This window comes from Silurus meridionalis, chromosome 8, assembly GCF_014805685.1.
Source record: "Silurus meridionalis isolate SWU-2019-XX chromosome 8, ASM1480568v1, whole genome shotgun sequence".
In the NCBI taxonomy this organism is placed as follows: Eukaryota; Metazoa; Chordata; class Actinopteri; order Siluriformes; family Siluridae; genus Silurus; species Silurus meridionalis.
In genome coordinates, this window is record NC_060891.1 from 20,190,062 (window position 1) to 20,213,511 (window position 23,450).

The 23,450-nt window shown below is 36.2% G+C and overlaps 1 protein-coding gene across 2 annotated transcripts in view; it reads right to left on the reverse strand.

The window, feature by feature from the left end:
* Positions 1-23,450, reverse strand: part of LOC124389856 (peroxidasin) — a 56,237-nt gene that overhangs the window by 23,804 nt on the left and 8,983 nt on the right. For both annotated transcript variants that reach the window (XR_006926646.1, XM_046855396.1), the window contains exons 2-12: positions 16,211-16,282; positions 15,383-15,454; positions 12,165-12,236; positions 9,941-10,012; positions 8,517-8,588; positions 7,906-8,075; positions 4,698-4,815; positions 4,394-4,563; positions 3,121-3,393; positions 2,651-2,767; positions 90-248 (exon numbers count right to left, since the gene is read on the reverse strand). Coding sequence is in view for 1 of the 2 variants with exons in the window: in XM_046855396.1 (XP_046711352.1) it covers positions 90-248; positions 2,651-2,767; positions 3,121-3,393; positions 4,394-4,563; positions 4,698-4,815; positions 7,906-8,075; positions 8,517-8,588; positions 9,941-10,012; positions 12,165-12,236; positions 15,383-15,454; positions 16,211-16,282 (1,367 nt within the window). In the remaining variant the exon portion in view is untranslated. The remainder of the gene's footprint in view (positions 1-89; positions 249-2,650; positions 2,768-3,120; positions 3,394-4,393; positions 4,564-4,697; positions 4,816-7,905; positions 8,076-8,516; positions 8,589-9,940; positions 10,013-12,164; positions 12,237-15,382; positions 15,455-16,210; positions 16,283-23,450) is intronic.

Here is a 23,450-nt window from a genome sequence, read left to right on the forward strand (position 1 = left end):
CAAATTGTTCATCATCTATGGTCACTGACCACAAATAGACACTTTTCTTAAGTTGAATTACAGTTTATAACAATTATGTGAAATCTTACCTCTTTGTTGGATGTTAAGTTGTACAGCTGCTCTAACCGAACTGACAGGGTTAACAGCCTGGCACTCATACTGGCCCTGGTCATGAGGGGCGACTCGAGAAATACGCAGAGTCCCAGTGGACAGGACCACATGGCGCCCATCAACCTGTAGAGGACTGCCTGGGATTTCAGGAGGGAAAGTTTTCATTAGTGTACGTATTAAGAAAAACCTAAACCACAAGATTATTTTTTATTGTTACGCCATTATTTTGACTAGGTGTCATTAGTTTTGTCTGGTATGTGTGCTTTGTGTAATACTGTTTTTCATGCATTATGTTAATCCACACATATTAGTAATTATTGCCCATAAACCAGATACAGAATATTTCACATTAATGCATAAATAAGACAAGAACAGGGTACTCTAACTATAAGATTACATCATTTGGACAGTTTTTCAATTAGCTTTTTTTAATATGCTAGATGGAAGATTTGCAATTACAAAGATAAAAACTGGCATCAGAAAAAAATATCAGACTAATAAAGGATCTTTTTGTCAGCTCTATTAGAGCAGCTGAGCAATATGCACTGTAGCTGTTTTTGTCAGTCTGCTCATTAAGGATTTTGGGCGTGATGGGCCCAAGCCCAAACTGATGATTTTGCAAGGGCAGTTCAGGATGCCAATACTGTTCCTGTCTTTTTACGAGGAGAGCCTAGGTCCAAAAAAAGCTTTGCCCTGAGATCAATCTGGTGACTTCTGCTTCAGAGCATCTGTGATGAGCCCTGCCCAGAGATTGACCTGACAATCACAGCAGCTGAGATCTCCAAAGCAACTGAAATGACAGCCACCCACCACATACCCAGCATGAGGATAAAAGAGAGGGACTCCCAAGCCATGCTCCTGGTGGGGGTGATGAGGCAGCCCTCCAAACTTTAATCATTCTAGTAGCCCAGAAGAGAGCCCCTCTAGCCAAGCTCAAGTCAGGGGCTCACAAGGAGGTTCATCCAGCCATGTTCCAAAAAGGGGCTTATAAGTCATGCTCCATCCTTAGGCCAATGGATGTCATGTTATTTATTGTCATGTTGTAGACTTATAGACAAAAGTCACACTCGCTGCTTAGGTACATAAATGGAAGCACGATGCTATGCAGTAGACTCCATAGACAATCCCTGGCAGTAGAAGGTGTTGTGCTGAAGAGCTCAGCAATGCACTTTTATAGGATACTTTTTCTTTCTGGGTCTGAGTTTGTTAACTCTAAGTGCTATGGCTTACAAGCACTCAGCCATGAAGCAGGAGCATACTCACAAGGCATCATCATGAAGAGCTAAAGCATGTAAAAACCATACTACATTCAAAGTCAATCTGACTTTGAAAGCAGCATTATTATAAGAATTTCTATATTATTTAACCTTGTGTGAACTCAACTTGTTGTTCTACTATGAGGCTAGCATGATAGTATGATACTTTACAACATGATTAGGATGTTAAGTACCTCAAGGCCTTTATATGCCATATTTTTTTTATATAAATTTTGTTATGTAAACCCAAACACATAAACCCAAATTACAGGTACCAATGATTCTGGTTTGAACCTGTTTTGTGCTTCAACGTCCTGGCCATTATGCTCACATGTAATAAACAGATAACTCTCTTCATAAAGGTATGAAGGGTTGTATCTATGAAACAGTATCCTAGTCAAAACACTTCCTCTGTTTAATTCTTTATAATAAAGCAATCACACAGGACCTACTTTGACCAAGACCCCCCACACCCCTACCCCTACTGTGCCAAATGTGCAAAATTAAGTGATAAAGGATGATCACTGGAATATCACTAAATGTACTGTTCACTGTCTTTTTGGAGTTTCACGTTCTACCCACAGCAGTGGATTTTCTCCAAGGGATGAGTAGGATACATTCTGTATCCACTATCAAGCTAAACTGAAAAAAGCTTTTGCTGAAGATAAAAGAATAACTAAATAAATGTTACTCGTATCACCCATTCACGGTCATATGAATTGCTCGGGAAAAAACTATGTCCAATTTATTAACCCAAGAGCCTATCTGGTGCTCATAAGGCATATTATATATATAGAGTAGGTGAAATTGGCAGAAACTAAGAAGTTTTTTCAGTTTTTTACGTTGAAAGTTATGGCATCAAGTCAAAATAATGACAGTTGAGAAAATTAAAAAATCTGCAGTTCAAGTTGTTCGTTAAGTTAATTGTTTAATCGAATATTCATGAAAATTTTTATCCTCGTATTGCTAGTCCACCCAACTGACCATTATTTCTCACTATATAATTAGGGTAACAATGTCTGAAAAACCATTTATTTCTTTACCTATTGTATTCAAAATGACACGTTATAAATGTGTTTTTAAAGTACAAATCTAAAGAACTACATTTGATCAACTTATAAAATAACATTTATATTTCAGAGGCTAGTTTAATCTTTAGACGTATTATTAAATTATACAGACATATATTATGTAAAAAAAGATTAGACAAAAAAGCCTTTTTAGAAGATTTAGAAGCCTTTTTTAGAAGTATAAGAAATAGAGGTGCATCAAAGAAATCTCACCGTTGCGTGTCCATGTGATGAAAGGCTGAGGATAGCCTGTAGCTTCACAGGGGAAATCCACTGTATGACCTTCTAACACCGACTTGTCCTGTGGGGTTACTGTGAACTGAGGAACAGCTGCAAGAGAAAGACATACAACAAGGTGCGACTGATTTATAGTTAGAGTGAGGCAGCATTGGTTTTAGAAGTGTGAGAATAAACAGAACTGAACCTTTGCTCTTTGTTGTTTTCGTTTATCTTGTTCTCATATACTGTATGTTTCCACTGATGCATGGGACTTCAGAGAAACTTTAACAAAGAAAGCCTAATTACTTGTTATTAAAAAATTATAATAAGTAAAAATGTTTCTTGATTGAAGAACATTTTCCTGCAATATGCCCTTTATTTTGTTTGATTTATTTATGAATGTATTTATGAATTTATTTAGTGTTTGGGCACCCTTTTTTAGCATTTCCCTTGCCTTCTCTTACCCTGCACTATGATGTAGGCAGTGGCATGGATGGTGTCCACATCATTGCTGGCATAGCAGGTGTACTGGCCTCCGTCAGCCTGGTTGACGTTTTGGATATAAAGCCCTCCAGAGGATGTGATGCTGATGCGCGGATTATTGGGTAGAGCGCTGCGGTCTCCTCTTGTCCATGTCACACGAGGATGAGGCTGCCCTGTAGCACTGCACTCCAGAGTCACACTCTCTCCCACCAGCACCTCTGTGTTCTGAGGCTGGATCACGAAACTGGGCCGAGCTACACAGGATTCCACAGCAGACAAAAACACCATTCAGTTTTCCCAGTGCTGGAAGAATAATTACCTGATAACCAACAGTAAGAAGAACAAAGGACTATTCACATGAATTATGAATGATATTTGAACATTACATGATTGATTGCATCTTTTTCAGAATCTTAAACTAAAGCCAATAGCTGCTCGGCAGACCATAACCTTTAGGATTGAATAATAATTATTAATTCCACATCTGGCACGTTTGCATGACCGATGTTTATGCTTAACCTTAAATTATTAGTGTTATAATAATAGTTTATGGCTATAAATAAGAGGATTCAAAGTGTTTTTTTTTCACCCTGGTGCTTTACATTACCTCTTTTGACTAGCACAGCGGATTCTGAACAGATGAGACACAGCTGTTTTAAATGTGATGCATACTTCTCTGACAATTCGTCTTTAAACTGTTTTCATTGTTGGCTTTTTGCAAAACAAGCCACGTCATCAGACCAAAAACGGGAAATGACATGGGAAATACACAAAAGTCTGTAAAATCTCACCCTTGTCTAGCGTAATGTTTCCTACCCTGTAATGAGCCGTTAGTCTTATTAGCTGCCTTTAGCAAAAAATTCCTGATAGACCATAACAGAGGATCTGATACAGAAGTTGATAGTCAAGATGGTTCTTATTTAGAAAACTAGACTCAATGAACTACGTCCAGTTTTGTTTATATGTTTGTAGCCTCTGCTACAGTATTTTGAACATGCCCAAACCATTCTTTGTAAAATAATCCTGCATGGGCCACATTTGCATTAGCCTATTAAACTTTATGACGCTTTAGCACTTGTTATGCTTAATACTAACTAATAAAATGCTACAGTGATGTCCAAGTTATATAGAAAACAGATTTCAACATCTAAACCGAAAGTTAGTAAGAAAGAAAAAGAGAAAGAAAGAAAATGAGCTTCTCACAAAGTTTCACATTTAGTTACTTTGAGAGATATACGAAGATGTGTTGCTTACATGCGGTGCCAAAGTAGCGCAAAGTGACCTCTCCTGTCTTGACTTCACCAGCGACATTTTTGGCCATGCACTGGTACACGCCCTGGTCAGTTTCTCTCGTGTCCTGAATCATCAGGGTGCCGTCTTCCAGAAGATTTAGTCGCGAGTCATCTTGCATGTTAAGGGCGTTGCTGTTAATACATACAGAGGTTAATCATTTTGAATACAGTGTGGATAAAGCCAATATATTAGCTCATGAATGAAACAAAAAAAATGTAAAATCAATAATGCACTGGAATTTTCTTGAATCTAGAGTTGATCTTACTTATTTCTCAGCCAGATGATCTGGGGTTTGGGATTGCCCTCCGCCCTGCATGTGAAGTACACTGTGTTCCCTGAGGTCACGTCCACATCCTGTGGCTCAGAAGTGATCCGAGGAACCTCTATACACACATTAAACAGCAGTGAAATTAAGGAATGGTGGGGAGGGGTAGGATTGGTGAAAATAAACAGGACAGAATAATGTTACTAGAGCTATAGAGAGAACTGCAGCATAGAAGGCTGACTTGTACATGATGATGTCATGAAAGTTGGACGTCTAAGTGGGGGACTATAACGTCTCGGCATAACACCAAACCCATGCTGAGACACCCTGTGCCTTTACAGCCAACACACTTTGCACAATTACTGCTAAATAAATGGCAAAATAAGCTGCCAAAGCCATGTTTCGTGGTTCTGTAAGCGTATCTAACAATGAAAGAGCGAGTTGCAGAACTCCTTTATTATTATTTTTTATATTGATTAGACCAATTGCAGAGGCTGTATATGTTTATAACCCTGTCCAAAGTATTATCCGACTATTTATACGAAGGCAGAGATTGCGACAGAGACAGTCTTTTAACACAGATAAAAATAACATGTACAATATATCTTCTTTCACATATCTTAATCATTTATGAACTAATATTCTACACAAAATGCTGAAACATAAAGCAATCATTTCAGTTATATTTGGCATCTCGCGTTTCCTCTGCACTCCACACTACTGCTTGCCTTATTAACACTTTCTGAGATCGTAATTATAGCTGTGTTTGCCAGCCACACTCAAACTGCCACCATTCCACACCACATGCACAAGACTGGCAGTGCCACACTGAGCCATGATGTGTTTTTACAGCTGCTCCAGCTCACTGGGTATCATTCCTGAGCAGAGAGAGGGAGGGAGACATTCCAGTGCAGAGCCTGAAGCCGGTATTAAGAGATGGTTAACACCAACAAGCCTGGGCAAGTTTGTGGCAAATTAGCCACAGTATTCTGTGGCTTCTTTGTAGTTCATAGACAGCGGCTGTGTACTTGAAGAACTGTGGGTTAAATAAGAGAAAGCACTAAGGCTTTCTACCTTGTTTTGAAATGAAACAAGAGAAAACTTGCTCTCGGAAGCAAAAAAGTTCATGTTTGCCCACAACTGAGTGATATGAATAAGTCTGATGCCTGACCTGCTTTACTACTGACAGCACTGTTTCCCAGTAGGACTGACCTTCATTTGTTTCGCAGATGCCTGAGACTTAGGGAGTTACATTTGACCCACTACTCACTCTGGCAGAACATTCAACGAGTAGAAGGCTAAATACATTAACAGTGCTACATCTGGAAACTCACTTTCAACCTGCATTCATACTAGCAAGAAACATGTTGATAATATCACTCCGGATATGAATCCTATGAGTGTGAATACATCTCCATCCATAGCTTTTCAGTTTCAAAATTATAAAAAAATTACCATTGGGTAAAATGCATATCAAACATGGTTGAATTATATCCCTATTATACTGGACAGAGAAATGTATTGGATTTCTTATTTTATTGCCTTTTTATTGAATTGCATTGATTAATGATTACTATTACACTTGTAATGTAATTTATAATATGGTATATAACTTATAATATGATATAATTAGGGCTCTCAATCAAAAAAAAAAAAAACTGAGCAACTTAATCGCACATCTGTTCTAAATGTACCTTACATTAATACCTTTCAAGTTTTAAATATTTGAAATTAGCATGGGCAAACATGGATGCTTTCTGCAAATGTGTTCATTATTAGTATTACCGTAATTTCCGGACTATTAAGCGCACCCATATATAAGCTGAATTTGACAAATATTTTTATTTTTAACATAAATAAGCCGCACCTGTCTATAAGCCTACACTAATGTACTTTACACAGGATTTAACGAAAGACACGTTATACACGATGTAACAGGTGAAACATGTTGCGCTTCCTTTAGAAGCATAACGGTATTTTGGGAAATAAATGTATGAATGAATAAATGTGTGTTGTGTTTAAGGTTTTAATTTCTTTTAAATGTATTTATTTATATACTAAATAAAAATAGTCAAACAGAAATGCGTGCTGCATTAATCGAATACATTTAATCAAATGAATTTGTGTTAATGGACAGCCCTTAATATAATATAATATAATATAATATAATATAATATAATATAATATAATATAATATAGTACAGTAAAACCCTGTTGTACGAGCAACCTATAGTACGAGCAAACGGAGATACGAGTGACCTCGCTCGCAAAAATGTACCCTATTTCACAAGCAAATTTCTGAGACACGAGCAAACCCACACTGCCGCGTCCCCATTTTCGGCGGAGGGTCGCATCAGTCGCTGAGTTGATGATGTATCACTCGGTCACTCTCGTTGTTCAGTGCAGCAAAAACTTAACTTTTTTTAGTTTTATAGTTTTATTTCACTAGAAATCTTGAAAAATGTCTCCCAAGAAAATCAGTGATGGTGCTGGAAACGAAAGTAAATAGAATTACCATGGAAACCATGGATGTTATGAGCGTGGTGTGTGTCTCACACTCGCAATCAATCACTACCACGTGGGTACGTGTAAAATTATGTTTACATTACGGTAATTTGCGGTGTATTTGTTTGATAAAATAGGCTACGAATACTTTATAAGTGCAGAAATAAGCGATCGAATGAGGTCTCGGAAAGGATTAAATCACTTTTATATTCATTCCTATGGTGAAAATCAGTTTGAACGTACGAGCAAATGGACCTACGAGCAATTTTCAAGAACGAATTATGCTCGTATAACGGGGTTTTATTGTATAGTATAGTATAGTATAGTACAGTATAGTATAGCAGAGTAGTAAAGGCTGTGATCTTGTGCTATTACAAGACATTCTGTTCAAGGTATAATGTTCTGTGCATCCTGAAAATCAAATTGCTCTCCCAGCACATGAATAAAGTGGATCATTAGCCCACATGTCAGTCGAAAGCTTTTTGTTTAAAAAAAAAAAGTCCATAGACTGTTGAAAATTAAACTCTCAGACACTTAAACACTCAAACCAGCGCCAAAAACACTGACACAGTCTAAAGGTTCACCTTTTGTCTCATTCTAATTACATTAACTTTGTATCTGCATGATTTTTATGTGTTGCACTGCTACATGATTAGCCTACTGGATACATACATGAATGAACAGGTATTCCTAACTGTCTTACCACAGTTGAGCTCCTCTGCAGTGAGCGTAGCCACAGATCGGCCCTGCAGACGGCTAGGGTATTCACATGTGGCAGCAGCTTGGGCATTGCCAGACTCGGCATACTGCTTCAGCAGGTCTGCCAGCCACAGAAGCTCACAGTCACAATTCAGTGTGTTTGAGTCTAGACGCCTGTACAGGAATACACAGATACGTTTCAACTGCTGTCGATTAAATTTTAGTATCTGATAGTATAAATCACATTTTGCACAATGTTAAAACAACAGCATTGCATGTAAAAATGTCAAACGTTTAAAAAATTACAAAATAAATTACTTTTTTAAAAGAGACAAGATGACCCTTATATAATAGGTATAGTATTATAGTATAGTAAATATAGTATTTAAACAATAAGGAATTTAAATAGCTTATAATAAGGTGACACGTCTATTCATTCTGTTTAATAACTTCTAATCTCTCAATGTCAGCTTTCTTAACAGGAATTACTTGCGCCCAGCTGGAGTGTGACGTTTTCCCAGATTACAGTCCAAGCTGCCAGTTTGCACACTATCCTAACTCTCAGAATACAAGCAAACCCTCCTATTTAATGCATTGCATTTTCTGAGTACTCACAGTCTCTTCATAGAGTGTAGATGAGAGAATGTCCCTGGTGCAAGCTGTGTTATTCTGTTGTTGTGCAAAAATCTGTAAAAGGCAGAAAGAACAGCACAAGAAAACCTAGAATTGAGTTCAATTCTTATTCCCCACATAAAAGACACACAAAAGTCCAAAACAGAATCCTATCCAAATACTTATATATTATTTGACAATTATACATTGTATGCATCAGCATTCGACCGCTAGAGTGGGCATGTTTTGTCCAAAGTATTTACAGGATATTTTACAATATATACATAACTGATACTTTGAGTTTTCAAAAAAAATACTGAACTGTTAATTAGAACCATTTGCAAAACCTTTGTATGAAGCTGGTCAATGCTTCAAGCTGTGAGGGCCATATGCTCCCTGAAAGACCAGTCCTTTGAGACTCTCTTATTTTATACAGGAAATATTACAACTGCTTTCCCAGAGTTTGTGTAATCAACCCTTTGCTCTTTACCAAACATGTTCTCAAACTTCGGGCAGCATCCATCATCGATCATTCGTCAGTATTGAAACAGATGACCACTCACTGAATATTAAAAAACAGTGCCATATTCCATTAAGTACAGGCTAAGCTGAGAGACACAGCCTCGTCCCGTCTGGCATAAGTCCCATGGACACACTAACCTAGAAAAATATTCCATTCTAATATGTAACCCTGCACTAATTTCCGTGTGCAGCAGCTTTATAAGCATTTCCTGCACCTGGGATTTTTAAGAGTTCTCTTTCCTTCTTTCTTTGTGTAAGCCCAGGTGGCTCCTCTATACTGTTCTCAGAGGCACTGGAAAAAGAGGCTGGATTCCAGCACGTCACCCGTAAACAGAGGTGGAATAAAGGAATCAGAGCGGCTACCAAACTCCAAACATCTGGTATGAAATCCAAGAAGAAGGAGGGGATGTGAAGGGAAAGAAATCTTTTCATAATTTTGTACGAAGTAAGACAGGCTTTTATTTACATACACAAAAGTTGCACAGAAAGCTCGTACTCCCTCTCCAAAATGTACGAGGTGAAAAAACCTTTAAAAGTCTTCATATCACCAAAGGTCTACTTCGATTTAGCATCACAAAAATGTTTTGAAACTGGATGATCATAGAGACTACCTTAAAAATTTACTGCTCCAGATTTTTTTTTACAGGAATTTAAGAACAAAAATATACTCCAATGTCATGTTGAAGTCATCATGTGTTTTTCAGGTCACCCCCAGGGCATTGTCATTGCAAAAGAAGCAATAAGATCACTATTATAAAAGGTTACATAGGGTGTAGATCAGCCTCATGCATCTACATTAATGCTTTGATCCACAATCCAATGACTCATTAACATTCAGGAAAATGGTACAATAAATGGACCATAAAGGATGAATGTCAGAGATATGATATCCTAGAGGAACTCACAGGCGTTCCAGCTTGGGCAAGTGAATGAAGGACTCAGGTTCTAACGCTTCAATGTTGTTAAAATGGAGATATCTGCAAAAAAAGAAAGAAGAGACCAAATGTAAATACCCTTAAATACACTTATTTAGAACAGGAACTCTTCTGCTACTATTCCAAATGCCTTTTGTTCAGTTTTCAATGCAAATAAGAATTTGATAGGCATGGGGTTTAATACTAACACACCCAGAAGAGATTTATTAACATTTCAGTACGTGTGACTACTGAGACCTCTATGAAAAAGTGCCCATGAGAGAAAGCAATCTTTACAGTATTTGCCTAACTGTATGAAAATCCAAAGTAAAAAAAAAATACAGAACAAAAAACCAAAAATGTTTTTGCAACATCTGTAAGCTCGGCATATTTCATATCTATTTTACTCATTCACAACTATGATTGTTTCTGTGCCAGACAGTCGATGCTTTCTTCAGTAGACACATAAATGATTTGCATCTATTACTTTCTTAAAAAATAGCCATGTAAGCTTGAATTTCATAATACTTTATTGTTACCGGCTGTATAAGTACACAAAGTGTATTTATCAGTTTTATAATGACTGATAAAAAACATTACCATGGCAGACTTATATGTAGACACTAGAATTTTCCAATCATACACAAAGATTTATAGTAAAAGCTAGTTAAAAGCCAATCTGAAACTAATACAGAAGCACAGGTTTAACCCAAAAAAGGGCATGTCTTATGTTTTACCAGATCTATTATAGAGTTGAGTTCAGTGTTCAAAGAACAAACAGCTTCTGTTGGTTGTTGTTATTAATGCTATCGAAACAGTTTGAACTGACAAAACCAAAAGAACGGACTAATTATATACCTCTTATAACGAGTTGACTGGTTTTTCATTATCTAATCAAAGTGAACTGAAAACATGATAATGGCACAGGCATTTGCAAAATAGGTTGTGTTAGTATTATGTCTGATTTCTCACACATATTTGAGGTTACAGAGACTTTTGTTTTGCTGGGAAAAGTAATGACGCCCACAACAGAAAAGCAGTAAACATAGACATAACGAATGACTAAATAATCATGATGTTTATAAATTTGTGTTCGCCCTGTTGTCTGGAGAGCACAAGTTGGAGTCACCATCAATGCCTAGAAGCCAAAGAGACCAAAATCGAGATATTCCCAGATTAGGAGTAATGCAAACTCAGTCTCAACCACAGTCACAGTAGCACAGGGCAATTGTGGACATCATTGAGCTCATACATGTGGAAGAGGGCAGATAACAATTTCCATTGATATGCTGCTGCCCTGTGATACAGCAAATCGTTGGTAGCTCTCCAACTGGTAGCAGTCATATGATTAAGAAGAACTGGCTGGTGGGCAGATGGAATACGGTGAGGACTATATTAGCGAGAATAAAGAGCAAAAGCCAAAAGCCAGGGAATACATATTTAAGGACTGATAACATAAAATATTATGATCCATTACTACCATTACTATTCATTACTGCTTTTACTGTCTACTATTAATAAGAAAATATTTCTGCGAATGCTAATACCATTACTACTGCTAAAACTATTATTACAAATACCATAGCTATTACTATTGTTCAAGATATTACTACAATTACTATTACTATCAGTATGACTCTGTTTATGTTATTACTACTATCAAAACTGTTGCATTTCTACTGCCACTACAACCACTAATACTATTGCTACTTCTTCTAGGACTGATTTGATTGTTTCTAGTAATACTATTCCTGCTGCTAATACAATTACCTTTAATACTACCACTGTAACAATCAACTGTAAACTATTACAGCTACTCTTGCTTTTACCCCCACTACTATTACTACTACTACTACTACTACTACTACTACCACCACCACTACTACCACCACAAATACTACAAGTCTTTTGTAGTCAGATAAGAGGCTCTGAAATCTTCATGTTTTTGTCAGGGGGAACAGATGTGCCAAATCCAGCATTTTGGGGTCATGGGTTAAAACTACAAAAACAGCTCATTGCACATGCTGCATGCATTTTATCAGCAACACACCCACGCTTTACTGGTCCACATCAGTTGCCAGTCAAACTGATGACAGGACACGTCTATGCATATAATGTGACTCTATTTAGATTGCAAACATTTCTCCATGAAAAGAAACATTCAAAATTAAGGTAAACAAAAATGATACAGGGAAAAGAACAAAAAGTCACTTACAGCTGTTCTAGAGATACAAGACCCTTGAATGCTTGCTGGTCTATTGACTGGATTTCATTCTTGTACAAATAGCTGGAAAGAAAAATGAACATGTATTGTTAGGTAAAACACACGTGATGTGAGGATACTAATTATACAATTCTGTCATTACCCAAAATATTTTCACTTTGGATATAAAAGTGTTGTTTACTTATTAATCATTAATTCACTATTCACAAAATGTATATATTAGACATAAAGGCTCCCTGTGTGTAAAAAGCTGTATGTTTAGCAAAGGGCTGTGACCTGACAGCAGAAGAAGGCAAATGTATTGTCTGAGACTGAAATGGTTTGCTTTATCAATCAGAGTGGAATGTGAAGGGGTGACTGCACACATGAACATGAAAGGTTGGTGTTGCAAAAGCAGAGACGCACCGTGGGAAACTGGAACTCAGTACTATGAGTCTCTTCTCTAGAGAGTGGGGGTTGTTGAAGCAGTTAGCTGTTCAGAGTCTGGTTAACTAATATTATTGCTTTTGAAGCTTAGCTGATAATTTTCCACATATTACATTACATAAAATACATTTAGTCTCACTCAGCTATTGAGTGTTTGGTCAAGCAATCTAAATACTCTGAGAACCTGAATGACTCCAGTAACCATTCATTAAATTACACAAATTAAGACATAAATACAATTTATTCATACTTACTGAAATGTAAAAACAACTTGAACATGTGAAGAGTTTGAGCTAATAAACAACCAAGTACACTATGTAAAGTTTGGGGAAACCTTTTGAATGTTGCTATGGCTAAATATGGTAACCTGCCAAAAAGATTAATTTTATGGAATATTAGTTTTTTTATTTTTGCTATGATATACCTAAATTGAATCATAAAAAACATTTCCACAAAAAAAGGTTTATAAACTTTTTATCTAAATGCAATTTTGCAATTTCCTCTCTTTTTACTTTTCAAGTGACCAGATATCAAATACAAACGTCATTTAAAAGAAAATCATATTACTAACTGCAAAACTACACTGTTGGAAATTCAAATAGAAAAGACCATATACATATACACATAAATAGTAAAAAAAAGAAAAGAAAAAAAGCAAGCCTTAATTTCCATGCCAAGCACCAAGTAAGCATATCAGACCCTCATTCAGAGTCTATGCGATCCAAACCCAGATTGCAAAACATTTTACACACATTAACTGTTCCTTTTTTTGTCCAATATGTATCTGAGAATATTGTTCTAATGTCTAATAGCACTTTTCATGTTTGGCAATGATCAGATTCCACTATGTCTGATCCGTGAGCCTTAAACACTCAATTTAAAAGTAATCTCATTTAAAAAAAAAAAAAAAAAAAAAGCCCACACATTTGAGGTCATGTATTTGTGCTATTGTCTAAGGTTGAGTCATTTTTTAAATTGGCTACTCTGAGTCAACTTGAAAGAGTCTATTCCAAGCCACAGTTTGTACAATTAAGGCTGAGTAAAAGCATAATAATATCAGATGTAATAACAGGAAAATGTATTCGAATGTCTGGTTTGGATTTTTTGACCTAACTGTAATGATATTTGAAGTGGTCATGGTGGTGACAGACATAATTTTATTTTACAAACTGACTGACTTCAGAAAATGCTGTCTGCTAAAAAATACAATACGTAAAATAAACTGTAGCTTATGTTTAAAAGCCTTTCTCATTATTATACAGTACAATTATATTTCTTTATTCCTTTGAAGCTGCAATATTTTGTATACAGGTCTTCAGAGACCAACCTCTAACAAAGTAGTGACCCTAGAATAAACTTAGTAATCTGCAACTCTTGTAAAGCTGCATGCTTTCAATTTATACATAGCTGTAAACTGTTTAATTACCTACTACAAATACAGGCACAGTTCCTCACACAGTTCCCCTTACTGTAAACAATATCACCTTTATGACAGAACACACCATGTTGCTTTAAGGACTAACAAGGCAATGACTCGAAATGAATTTCTGCTGTTTGTAATTTTAATGTATCACTATCAAAAATCCCACTATCTATAGATCTATAAATAAAAATGAATTTGGAATAGAAATGCTAATATGGCCATTCTTAATAGCTAGCCCAACTTCTCTGAACTGCTATAAACGCTGTTATAGGAGAATAAGCTGATTGTTGCAATTCTATAGTATCTATAATATTATAATGTACAGACAAACCCTGAAAATTCGCAGTTCGGAACTCACGGCTCGGAAAATTTGTGGGTTCTCATTTGGAACCGAACTAACAGCAAGTTGCGGATTATCTTAAAATTCGTGTGAATCTGCAGCGGGAACGAATGTTTAGGAATAACATTTTAAACTATGTTTTCACTAAGAAATTGCATACATTTTTTAAAACACATTATTGTATTAAAGTGACATAATGTCTAGATAAATTGCGTTCAAAATGCGTTCTAAGACCCCCCCAATTTAGCCAAATAAACAGCTAATTAAGCAGGCTGTGGTGCCTTCCTCATAAAGTTATAAAATGATCTAATCTATCCCAGAGGATGTCACCATAAAAAATATATATATTTCAGGAGTACTTTTTTAAATCTGACTGATCATATTAGTCAATAATTAAAGGTCTACATTTTTGCTCATTAAAAGATGTTGCAAATTTGTCAAATTTCCCGGAAACCAACATAGTGCATGGTTGAAACCTTGAGCTAAACCCTTTAATTTAATAACATACATTAACATATGAGTCAGTCAGCCACCTCGACATCACTAAGAACCTACAGACAAATAAAGAAGTAAAACTGAGTAAGCAGATGTTACATTAAAGAGGAGAAACGCGACGGTACTGCCTGTATGTAAGAGTAAATGCAGACAGCACAGCTGAGACATTCCTGATACATCCGTGACTAACAAAAGTAGATGTGTGGTGACGACTGTTATTCAAGCTGTCTCCGTTCTCCTGTGCCTTCAGGTGACAATTCTCAGACACCTCAAAGCACAGCCCAGGCAATTAAGTGCCATAAAATGCGTGATTTGTTTTTCTTCTAAAACAAAGGTTGTCAAGGGTCGAGATTCAGCACATCTACACAAGGTGCTCTCTGTTAAGCAGGAGATGCACTCAATATGATTGATGTTAATGTAGCATGCCTACATGAGATATAAATGGTACGCATTATAACCTTCAATTAAAAAAATCAAACACTTGAGATCAGGTGAAATGAAATGTTCATGCATGACTCAACTCACAGATATTTCAAGTTCTCCAGATCCTCAAAAGCTTCTTTTGGGATTCTTCTGATGAGATTGTTGTTTAAAAGCCTTTTGGGGGGGACAACAACAATAAAACAACAGTACACATTTTAAACAGATGGTAATACAGTGAAGATATACATCATGAATTCTCTCAAAACGCAAATGGGAAAAAAAATAAAAACCTTTCACTGCAACAAAGAAAACAATTAAAAAACCTCATACAAATCTACTGTAGTAAGATTCACTAAATCTGTTCTGGTGACTCATTGTTTGTTTGTCTGTTTATACTATGAAGTATAAGGAATAAAATATGAAGACCTGCGTATATAAGAAAATAATTAATGAAGGGGTGAGGGATATGAGAAATAGCTGAGTTACTTTAACCACATAGTAACGGACTGTCTCCAAGTGTCTTACTTTCCTTATATCATAGCATTAATTAATTTAAACTTAAACAAATTATATTTTTTTTCCATTTACAGTTAAATTTGATAGGCCTCATTTAGCAAAGCCATTATAAGCATTAGTCAGAACACCTTCTAACCAATCAGCAAGAATTCAACAGTGATGTACATAAATATATACTGCCTTGCATACATGTATATCTTCTAAAGGAATAGTTTCCGAGCAGCTGTGTGATATTAAACGGTGCCCACAAGAGCAGGAAAAATAAATTCTGCAAGGATTATAAGGTGACCTGCATGTGTGGCCTGCAGCCGGAACAAGCGGCCCGGAGCATGCTGTCAAAGTAAACACACGCTCATAAAAGTTTGTCCGTGCATGAAAACAAAGTGAGTCAGGCTAATGGGACAGGGTACTTACAGTGTATTGAGGTTCCTCAGTCGTCTGAAAGAGCCTGATTGCAAGTCTTTAATTTTGTTAAACCTCAGGTCTCTGTTAAAAAAGAAACATGCAGTAAGATTGATTAAATAATAACACACATATTTAATGAGCAATTAAAATATTAGCAAAAGATATAATTTTATTATTGTTTTTTTTTTATAAAGTAGGATCCTTAAAATTATACTTCAGAAAGGGAAAATTTTTAATTATGTACAAGTTGCAGAAAATATATGTGGTAACATCTGATAATGAGTTTGGAGGTTAGCCGATCTGTGTGAGCAGAAAAGTGTCTGCAAAAAGCACGTTCATTACAAATGAAATGCAGGTATTTGCAAAGACACAGTCATGCATGAGAGCAGTTCAGCTATGCGAGCACTGAGCACTGAGACACTCACACTTCCTTTCCACACACTCAGTTCACTTGTCCTAATGATCCCTGTTATAGATACTGTTTAAACAATATAACATCTCAAACATAAAACTGTGTACAGAAACTTCACTACTGCCAGCAAAAGGCAACAGCCAACATAAAAAGGACTAAATAAAATGACCGCATAGGTTAATCATTTTGGTCTGCATTATCTAGTGTCCCCGTCTTTGGAAAGCTATCTGTTTTCTAATCAATTAAAAAACAGGTTTATCTAAAGAATCCCTAAACAACATGTTGTAGTCACAACATAGATAGCTTTGTGCTAAAAGGTGAATTATAACTCACGATGTATAAAACTTAGCCTTGGTCATAAGTTTAATTCTTGATTTTTCAGGACACCCTGAGCTACCTTATCACTGGACTGTCAAAGAGAACTGAGGATAGCGTTTTAAAAAGGAAAGATAAAGCCTTGAATTGTTGACAGAAACTCCAATAAGAACTAAAGAAAAGTAAACCTTAATCTATGTTTAACAAAAGCTTTGCATCTCAGTATCTGCTCTCTTATGGAAAGCTGACTGAAGCAAAAATAAAATTTTGACAATTAATTACAGAATACAAATATAAAAGCTAGTTTTTTTTTAGGACTGCTGTAGTTGGATCAGTAAAAGATTCTGTTTGCCATGTATGGCTAGCCTGTTTGAGCGCAAGGCACAGTTTGAGCACAGTGTGTTGTGGCATGCTCAGACAGGGCCAGAGCTGAATTCCACAGGCCTTTCACATTGCTGCAGGCAATACTCACAGTAAAGACATAGAGCTGCTGCAGAATGGTGTGGAAACTATTTAGCACTTGGACAAACATCACTGATTGTTTGGACGTGCGAAAATGGATGCTTCATCAATTTTCTTCAGTATAAGTTTAACTGTTGGATTCAGAATTCCAACAAAAATAAGATTCTCCTCCCAGTACCTCAACACTACAGAGCGCCTGAATGAAAATAATGTGGCAAAGTAAAAAAAATAAATAAATTATTAAACCAGTTCGAAACAGGAAATAGCTCATTTGTCTAGACCTTAATATAGAGGCTGCTAAAACGTGACCAAATATTAATATAACGGGCCATGGCCAGGAAAACTGAATATACTGAAATATTGTTGATACATTTCCTAATGCCTAAATACATTTGTCTACATCGTTTGCCTGTTTGCCTTCATACTTTGCATACAATGTTACAGTACATTACACTACATTAATGGATCATCCATGAAACAATAATTTGTGTTAAAACAGCTTATAAAAATTTGCTCTCTCACCAGTCTGAAATTTTCCTCTGGCTAAAATACAATGTATTTTACTAAGAAAAAGGAAATAAACCACTCCTTACAAAAAAAACACTGCGTCAAGCTTTTCTTTCCTGGAAGTTATAAATCCATTTGTTAAAATTCTGTGGTAAACGGGTCATTCTGGTTCTTAAGAATGAGCACTTACTATGGAAAATAACAATAAAGCAAGCATAATATATAATAATATACACTTACTGAAACAAAATGTAGTTGTAAATATGTTTCGACATCGCCCAACACACATATAATTATAGTCTTTTATCTGATAACATTGTTTTATAATGACATCATCTTGGAAAGAAAGAACAACTTAAAAACACTGCTGAAATTCATTGGATGTTTCCCAAATTCCAGCTATGAAAACAGATTGTTTCAGCATGGTTGAGGTTGAAGAGTTTTGGTCTGTATGGCTTACATGATGAGGAAACTGCCTTGGATAAATAGTTGCCTTAAGAAGACTTAAAGACAATGTGGTATTGTGTGTAATCAGTACATCATTGTACCGTTCAGAGATCCCTGCAGTGTTTACAGAGTGGTCTATGGCGGCTTATCAGGACAGGAAGTAATTGGGAATATGGCTTCAATCACAACACAAATATTTTCTAAACAAGATGTATAAATCTCTTGCTTTATATTAACAATATAATAATATTTAGTGGATGGAATAGTAGTATCACGAAAGCACCCATGTTATGAAAACAGTATGTTCATTTTCACAAGAAACTGGTGTAGCAAATACCATAGTATAATCGCAATCTAATTCTATATATACAATATAGAAAGTGCAACCTGCCAACATGTAACTACATATAACCTATAATTAAAACATATCAAGGGGAAGTGAATGGCTTTGTGTTTTACATCTACCATGAACCAGCCTTCAAAATGACTAGAGACTTGGACTAAGCTAGCGTGTCCTTCAATAAATCACAGGCAAGAGGACTAGAAGTGGTTACGACTGGTGGCCACCTTCCACCGATTGCATATGATCCTAAGAAGAAAAAAATCTTGTTTACTTACCTGGCAAGTCTGACTTCGCATGAATGTGAGCGGAATAAAAATCACAAAAATCTTAGCCACACGATATGCTAGAACATTCAGTATGAAGACGTGAAAAAATACTAACACAAATACTAGCTGAGGAAAATTTTATATTTTCAATTTATACATAGACTACATTTATACAATTTATACAATTCTTTGTGTGAGAAAGGGGTTATGGGGAAGTGTTTAAAAATACCACACAATCCTGTGAAGTACAAGCATTCTTCATAGCTGATAACATACACTTAAGCAACAGAAGAGCCATTAACACAAGCTGAATAAATATCTACAGCTGACCCGGCTTTAGATGATGGGGCAGTATAATGGAGCACAGGGTGGAACAGGTTGAGATTGGATTCAGAGAGGCTGTGACTCAGTGTCTCAAGATATTTGTGCTTTCTTGGTACAGTCTGAATATTTATTGGGGCTTGATTTGTGCCAAGTCTGCCAATCAGAAACACATTATATTGATAATAGTATAGTGTGTGTGTATGTACAGTATATATTCATTTACTCATAGTAGCCTAGCGGATAAGTAGGTTCAACAATCTCAAAAAAGTTACTTGGTCCCACTGCCTTCCGCATTACACACCTCTGCCAAGGTGCAACCGTGACCCGGCATCAACTGTAAGCCTAGGTGGATTAATAAGCATACATGAGTGGGATCTTTTCAGGATGACAAACGTACTTTTATAGAGACACGGTTGAAACAGAGCAAAAAAATAAAGTCACTACTCAGTCACTTTGCTGAGTGTGCAAACATGCTACCTGCAAATTGTTTGATTTGCAATAATAAAGAATTACTCTATAAAGAATCAACAACTCAACAAGCTAACTCGATCACTATTTTGCAAATATTATATTACATTTATAATTCAACTAAAACATGGGACTGAGCAGCACATTGAAGCTTGGCCCAGAAGTCTAGCCAATACAATAAATAAAAAAATAAAAAGAGTTTCTTATGCTTTACTCTCATCCAGGTTATGGCAACTGCAACAAACATTTTCGACGGCTGATAATATTATTACTCCCTTCCCTTTTCTTCTTTAACCTGAAACGGTGGAAATGTTTGTTTTCCTGTTTTTAAGTCTAGATAATTTGATTGTTTATTAAATGAAAAATCATGAGGTGGCAGAAATCAATAGTGAACAAGCCAACAAATACCAGGCCTCAATCATGCGTGAAATGTAAAAGACATCCGCAAATGGAGAGCAAGACAAGACTTTAAACAATGGCCTGAAAATTGTTTTAGTATCTTTCCCAGTATTAGTGGACACAGTCTGTGTGGAGGCAAAGCTGGAAATAATGGAGAGGGCTGTCATTCGTAAAATCACCATAAGATAATATAATGTGGTATCTATGAAAAAATGAAATAAGAAGGCAAATCAACTTATTTGACAGTGAAATAAATTTACCTATTTAAAATATATATATATATATATATATATATATATATATATATATATATATATATATATATTTAATTAACAGTTTACCTGCTAATAATCTTAATACTAGCTCACTTCTGATTTACACAGGGGCCATTTTGAACTAGTTTATGACTTTTATGACCAGTGCCATAGGAAACATTGTAATGCCAAGGGAAATCTGACATAAAAAAAAAAAAAAAACAACAGCTGATAATCAACGATTTACACTTATTTCCTCACTCACTGCATCGTCATTTTTGTCCAAAACAATTAACAACCATTTACCTTGCATCATCATATCACAACAAACTAACGCAGCAGTAAACTGCGCTGTACTAAACGCTACACATTAACTGCTGAGAGTAACAACAGCGCTTTTAAAGCCCAAAGATAACATCTCTGCAATCTTGATAACGTTAACTCCAGCATGATTCCTGAAGAGATGACACGATTCAACCATGTCTTCGGTGAAATAAAAGCTTCTGGGGAACAAGACTGCAATGTGATCCAAATTCGATCCATGACAACAGTTAAAAACAGGATGCAGCAGCTCTGCCTGTTGTAACTCTGCTGCATGCCAGCGGGAACCCTCAGGGGAAATTCCACCATAAGGACGTTTGTTTGCTAAAGCTCCTTGAGAACGATAACACAATAAACTGCAAATCTTTGAGGCGTTTTAAAAAATAAAACGCGATGGCGTGAGTTCCGGTCCTGTTCGAGATACCAAAGGTCACCATTGAACTGCATATAAATGATTAAACAAGAAATAAGTGAAATTCTCTCTGTACAGGCTTTGCTTTAGTGATTTTAAACCTGGCGTTTGCACTTCATTTTGAAAGCATATCAGTATCAGCAAATCTACTACATTATACTAGTATACTAGAATTCTACTATAGTTAAATAAATTGTGCTACTGTCACCATCCAAGGTTTTATACCAAATTTTTTATTTGATTTTGAATTGTATTTACATAACATTTTGGTTCATATTATCACTGATGTTATACCAGCTACATAATCTCGCTCTTTCATCCTCTGTCCCTCTATAAACACAAAAGAGTGCAGCCTCAGCCTCACTTTCCTGTGCTGGAAAATGTACAGCAGGGGTCAAATCCCCTGAATTCTAATCCACTTTGCTTCCTGTTTATGTACTTTGTCATCTACTAGTTGTTACTTTGCAAAGTTTTGGCAACATATTCCATCTGGATTCTATATGTTTGTGCATCATACAAGACATGAACACTCCAAAACTATGCTATTATTGCTCATTTTTCTAGAAAAGTAACTTGTTTGTTCCTTATATAGAGTAGATACATTTGAAGTTTGCATACTGTTGCACTGCTAATAATTCAGTGTAAAACAATTCTTTTAAAACACTTGCTATGAAGCCTGTGTCTTTCAGATGAGAGCATTTCGGCACTGAGGAACATTTGTTTGCCATGTGTGAAGCAGAGCAAAACGATAATTTGGGCTTTCACACAAACAGGTGGTGCGAAGAATCAGCTTGAGAATCATAGATTAATGATGTCATGCTAAACAAGAATAAAGCTGCCTCCCACATAGAGCACGGACATTCCCGGCATACATTACCAGTCCACTCCATGCAAAGTCTGTTTTGGGAAATGCGCATTACAAGTTACATTCGCATGCAAATGGTGGAGCGGGAGAATGGCTCGAGGGATTAATGCAGCACATGTAATGATATGAATCACTCACAAACATAATGATTTAATACGTTCAAGGTGTTCACGGCATCCAAAAACATGTCTCTGGTGAAGTGTATTTGGATGACACAACCTTAAATTGTATAAACTTTACTAAGATTCCTGACTGCATTTGGACTGAACTTGGAATTCTATAAAAACATCGCAAACGCATATATTTAACATATTTCACTAAGGTGACCAAGAAGAGAGAGGTCAAAGGAGCATTTCTTTCAATAACTCCCCGTGCAAATTAGCAAAGCTTTAGGGATTTTTCTGGCTTGGCATTCAACAATGCTGTAGAGGATGAGCTCCTGACAAAGCCTGACTGCAGCAAATCGCACACAATGCTGCTTCTGTTTCTCTCTGATTCACTCTGACTGGACTGTCTGTTTCACAAAGATGTCCCAATTCAGAATCGGACAAATAAAAGGTGGTGAAACAAGGAACGCCATCGGCGCCTGACCGTAATTTTGGCTAAATGAAGTGGCCTGACATTTAAAGCCTCAGCTTTAAGGGGTCATAAATGTGGCCACAAATCAAGTCATTACTCTGTTACGGCTCTTCAGTAATACCCCTTGCTTGTTACGCACCAATTCTCCTGAACCCTCCAGCATTTCTTAGCTCAGCCGACAGTCTCTTAGTCAAAACTCATACACCATATTGTCCATATAAACACGTGCATGAACCAGCCATAATGATTAAACACTTCCTTTCATGCACAGTGGCTGGTATTATCATTAAGCATTGCTATTTTTCGTGCATTTCTCATCTATAATTTAGAGCGAAGGCTCCTGTATGCTTTCCTAATTCCCAGTTATATTAGCCTAAAAGTCCCATTAACAAAAAGCAACATAATCTAATTTTATTATATATTAAAGAAACATATGTAACTACATACAATACTACACTACAATATACAAAAATGACACCATTATATTGTAATATTTCTTCCTCTCTTGTTAATCTCGCTTATGTAGTTTATAAACTCAGCACAAAAGTAAAAACTGTGAGGTGCAGTGTTCACTTGTAGCATGTAAAAATCTTATTAGAGTCTGACTAACGTATCTGCTTTCACTCAAAGCATTTTAATGCCAGGCGACTGTGTTGCGCTAGCATTAGTGTTATATAACAGGTTTTTATGCTACATTGTGCAGTACTGCCGTTTTGTCACTGTTTCCACATCACTTCATATTTCTTGAAATATTGTCTAGCATTCATTCAAGCTAATTAATATGGATTGTAAAAATAGTTTCAACCAGCAGTCCAACAAAGTCATCAGTTTAGAAGCGGTGGGCTTTGGAAAAGAGTGGAGACAGGTCCAATTAG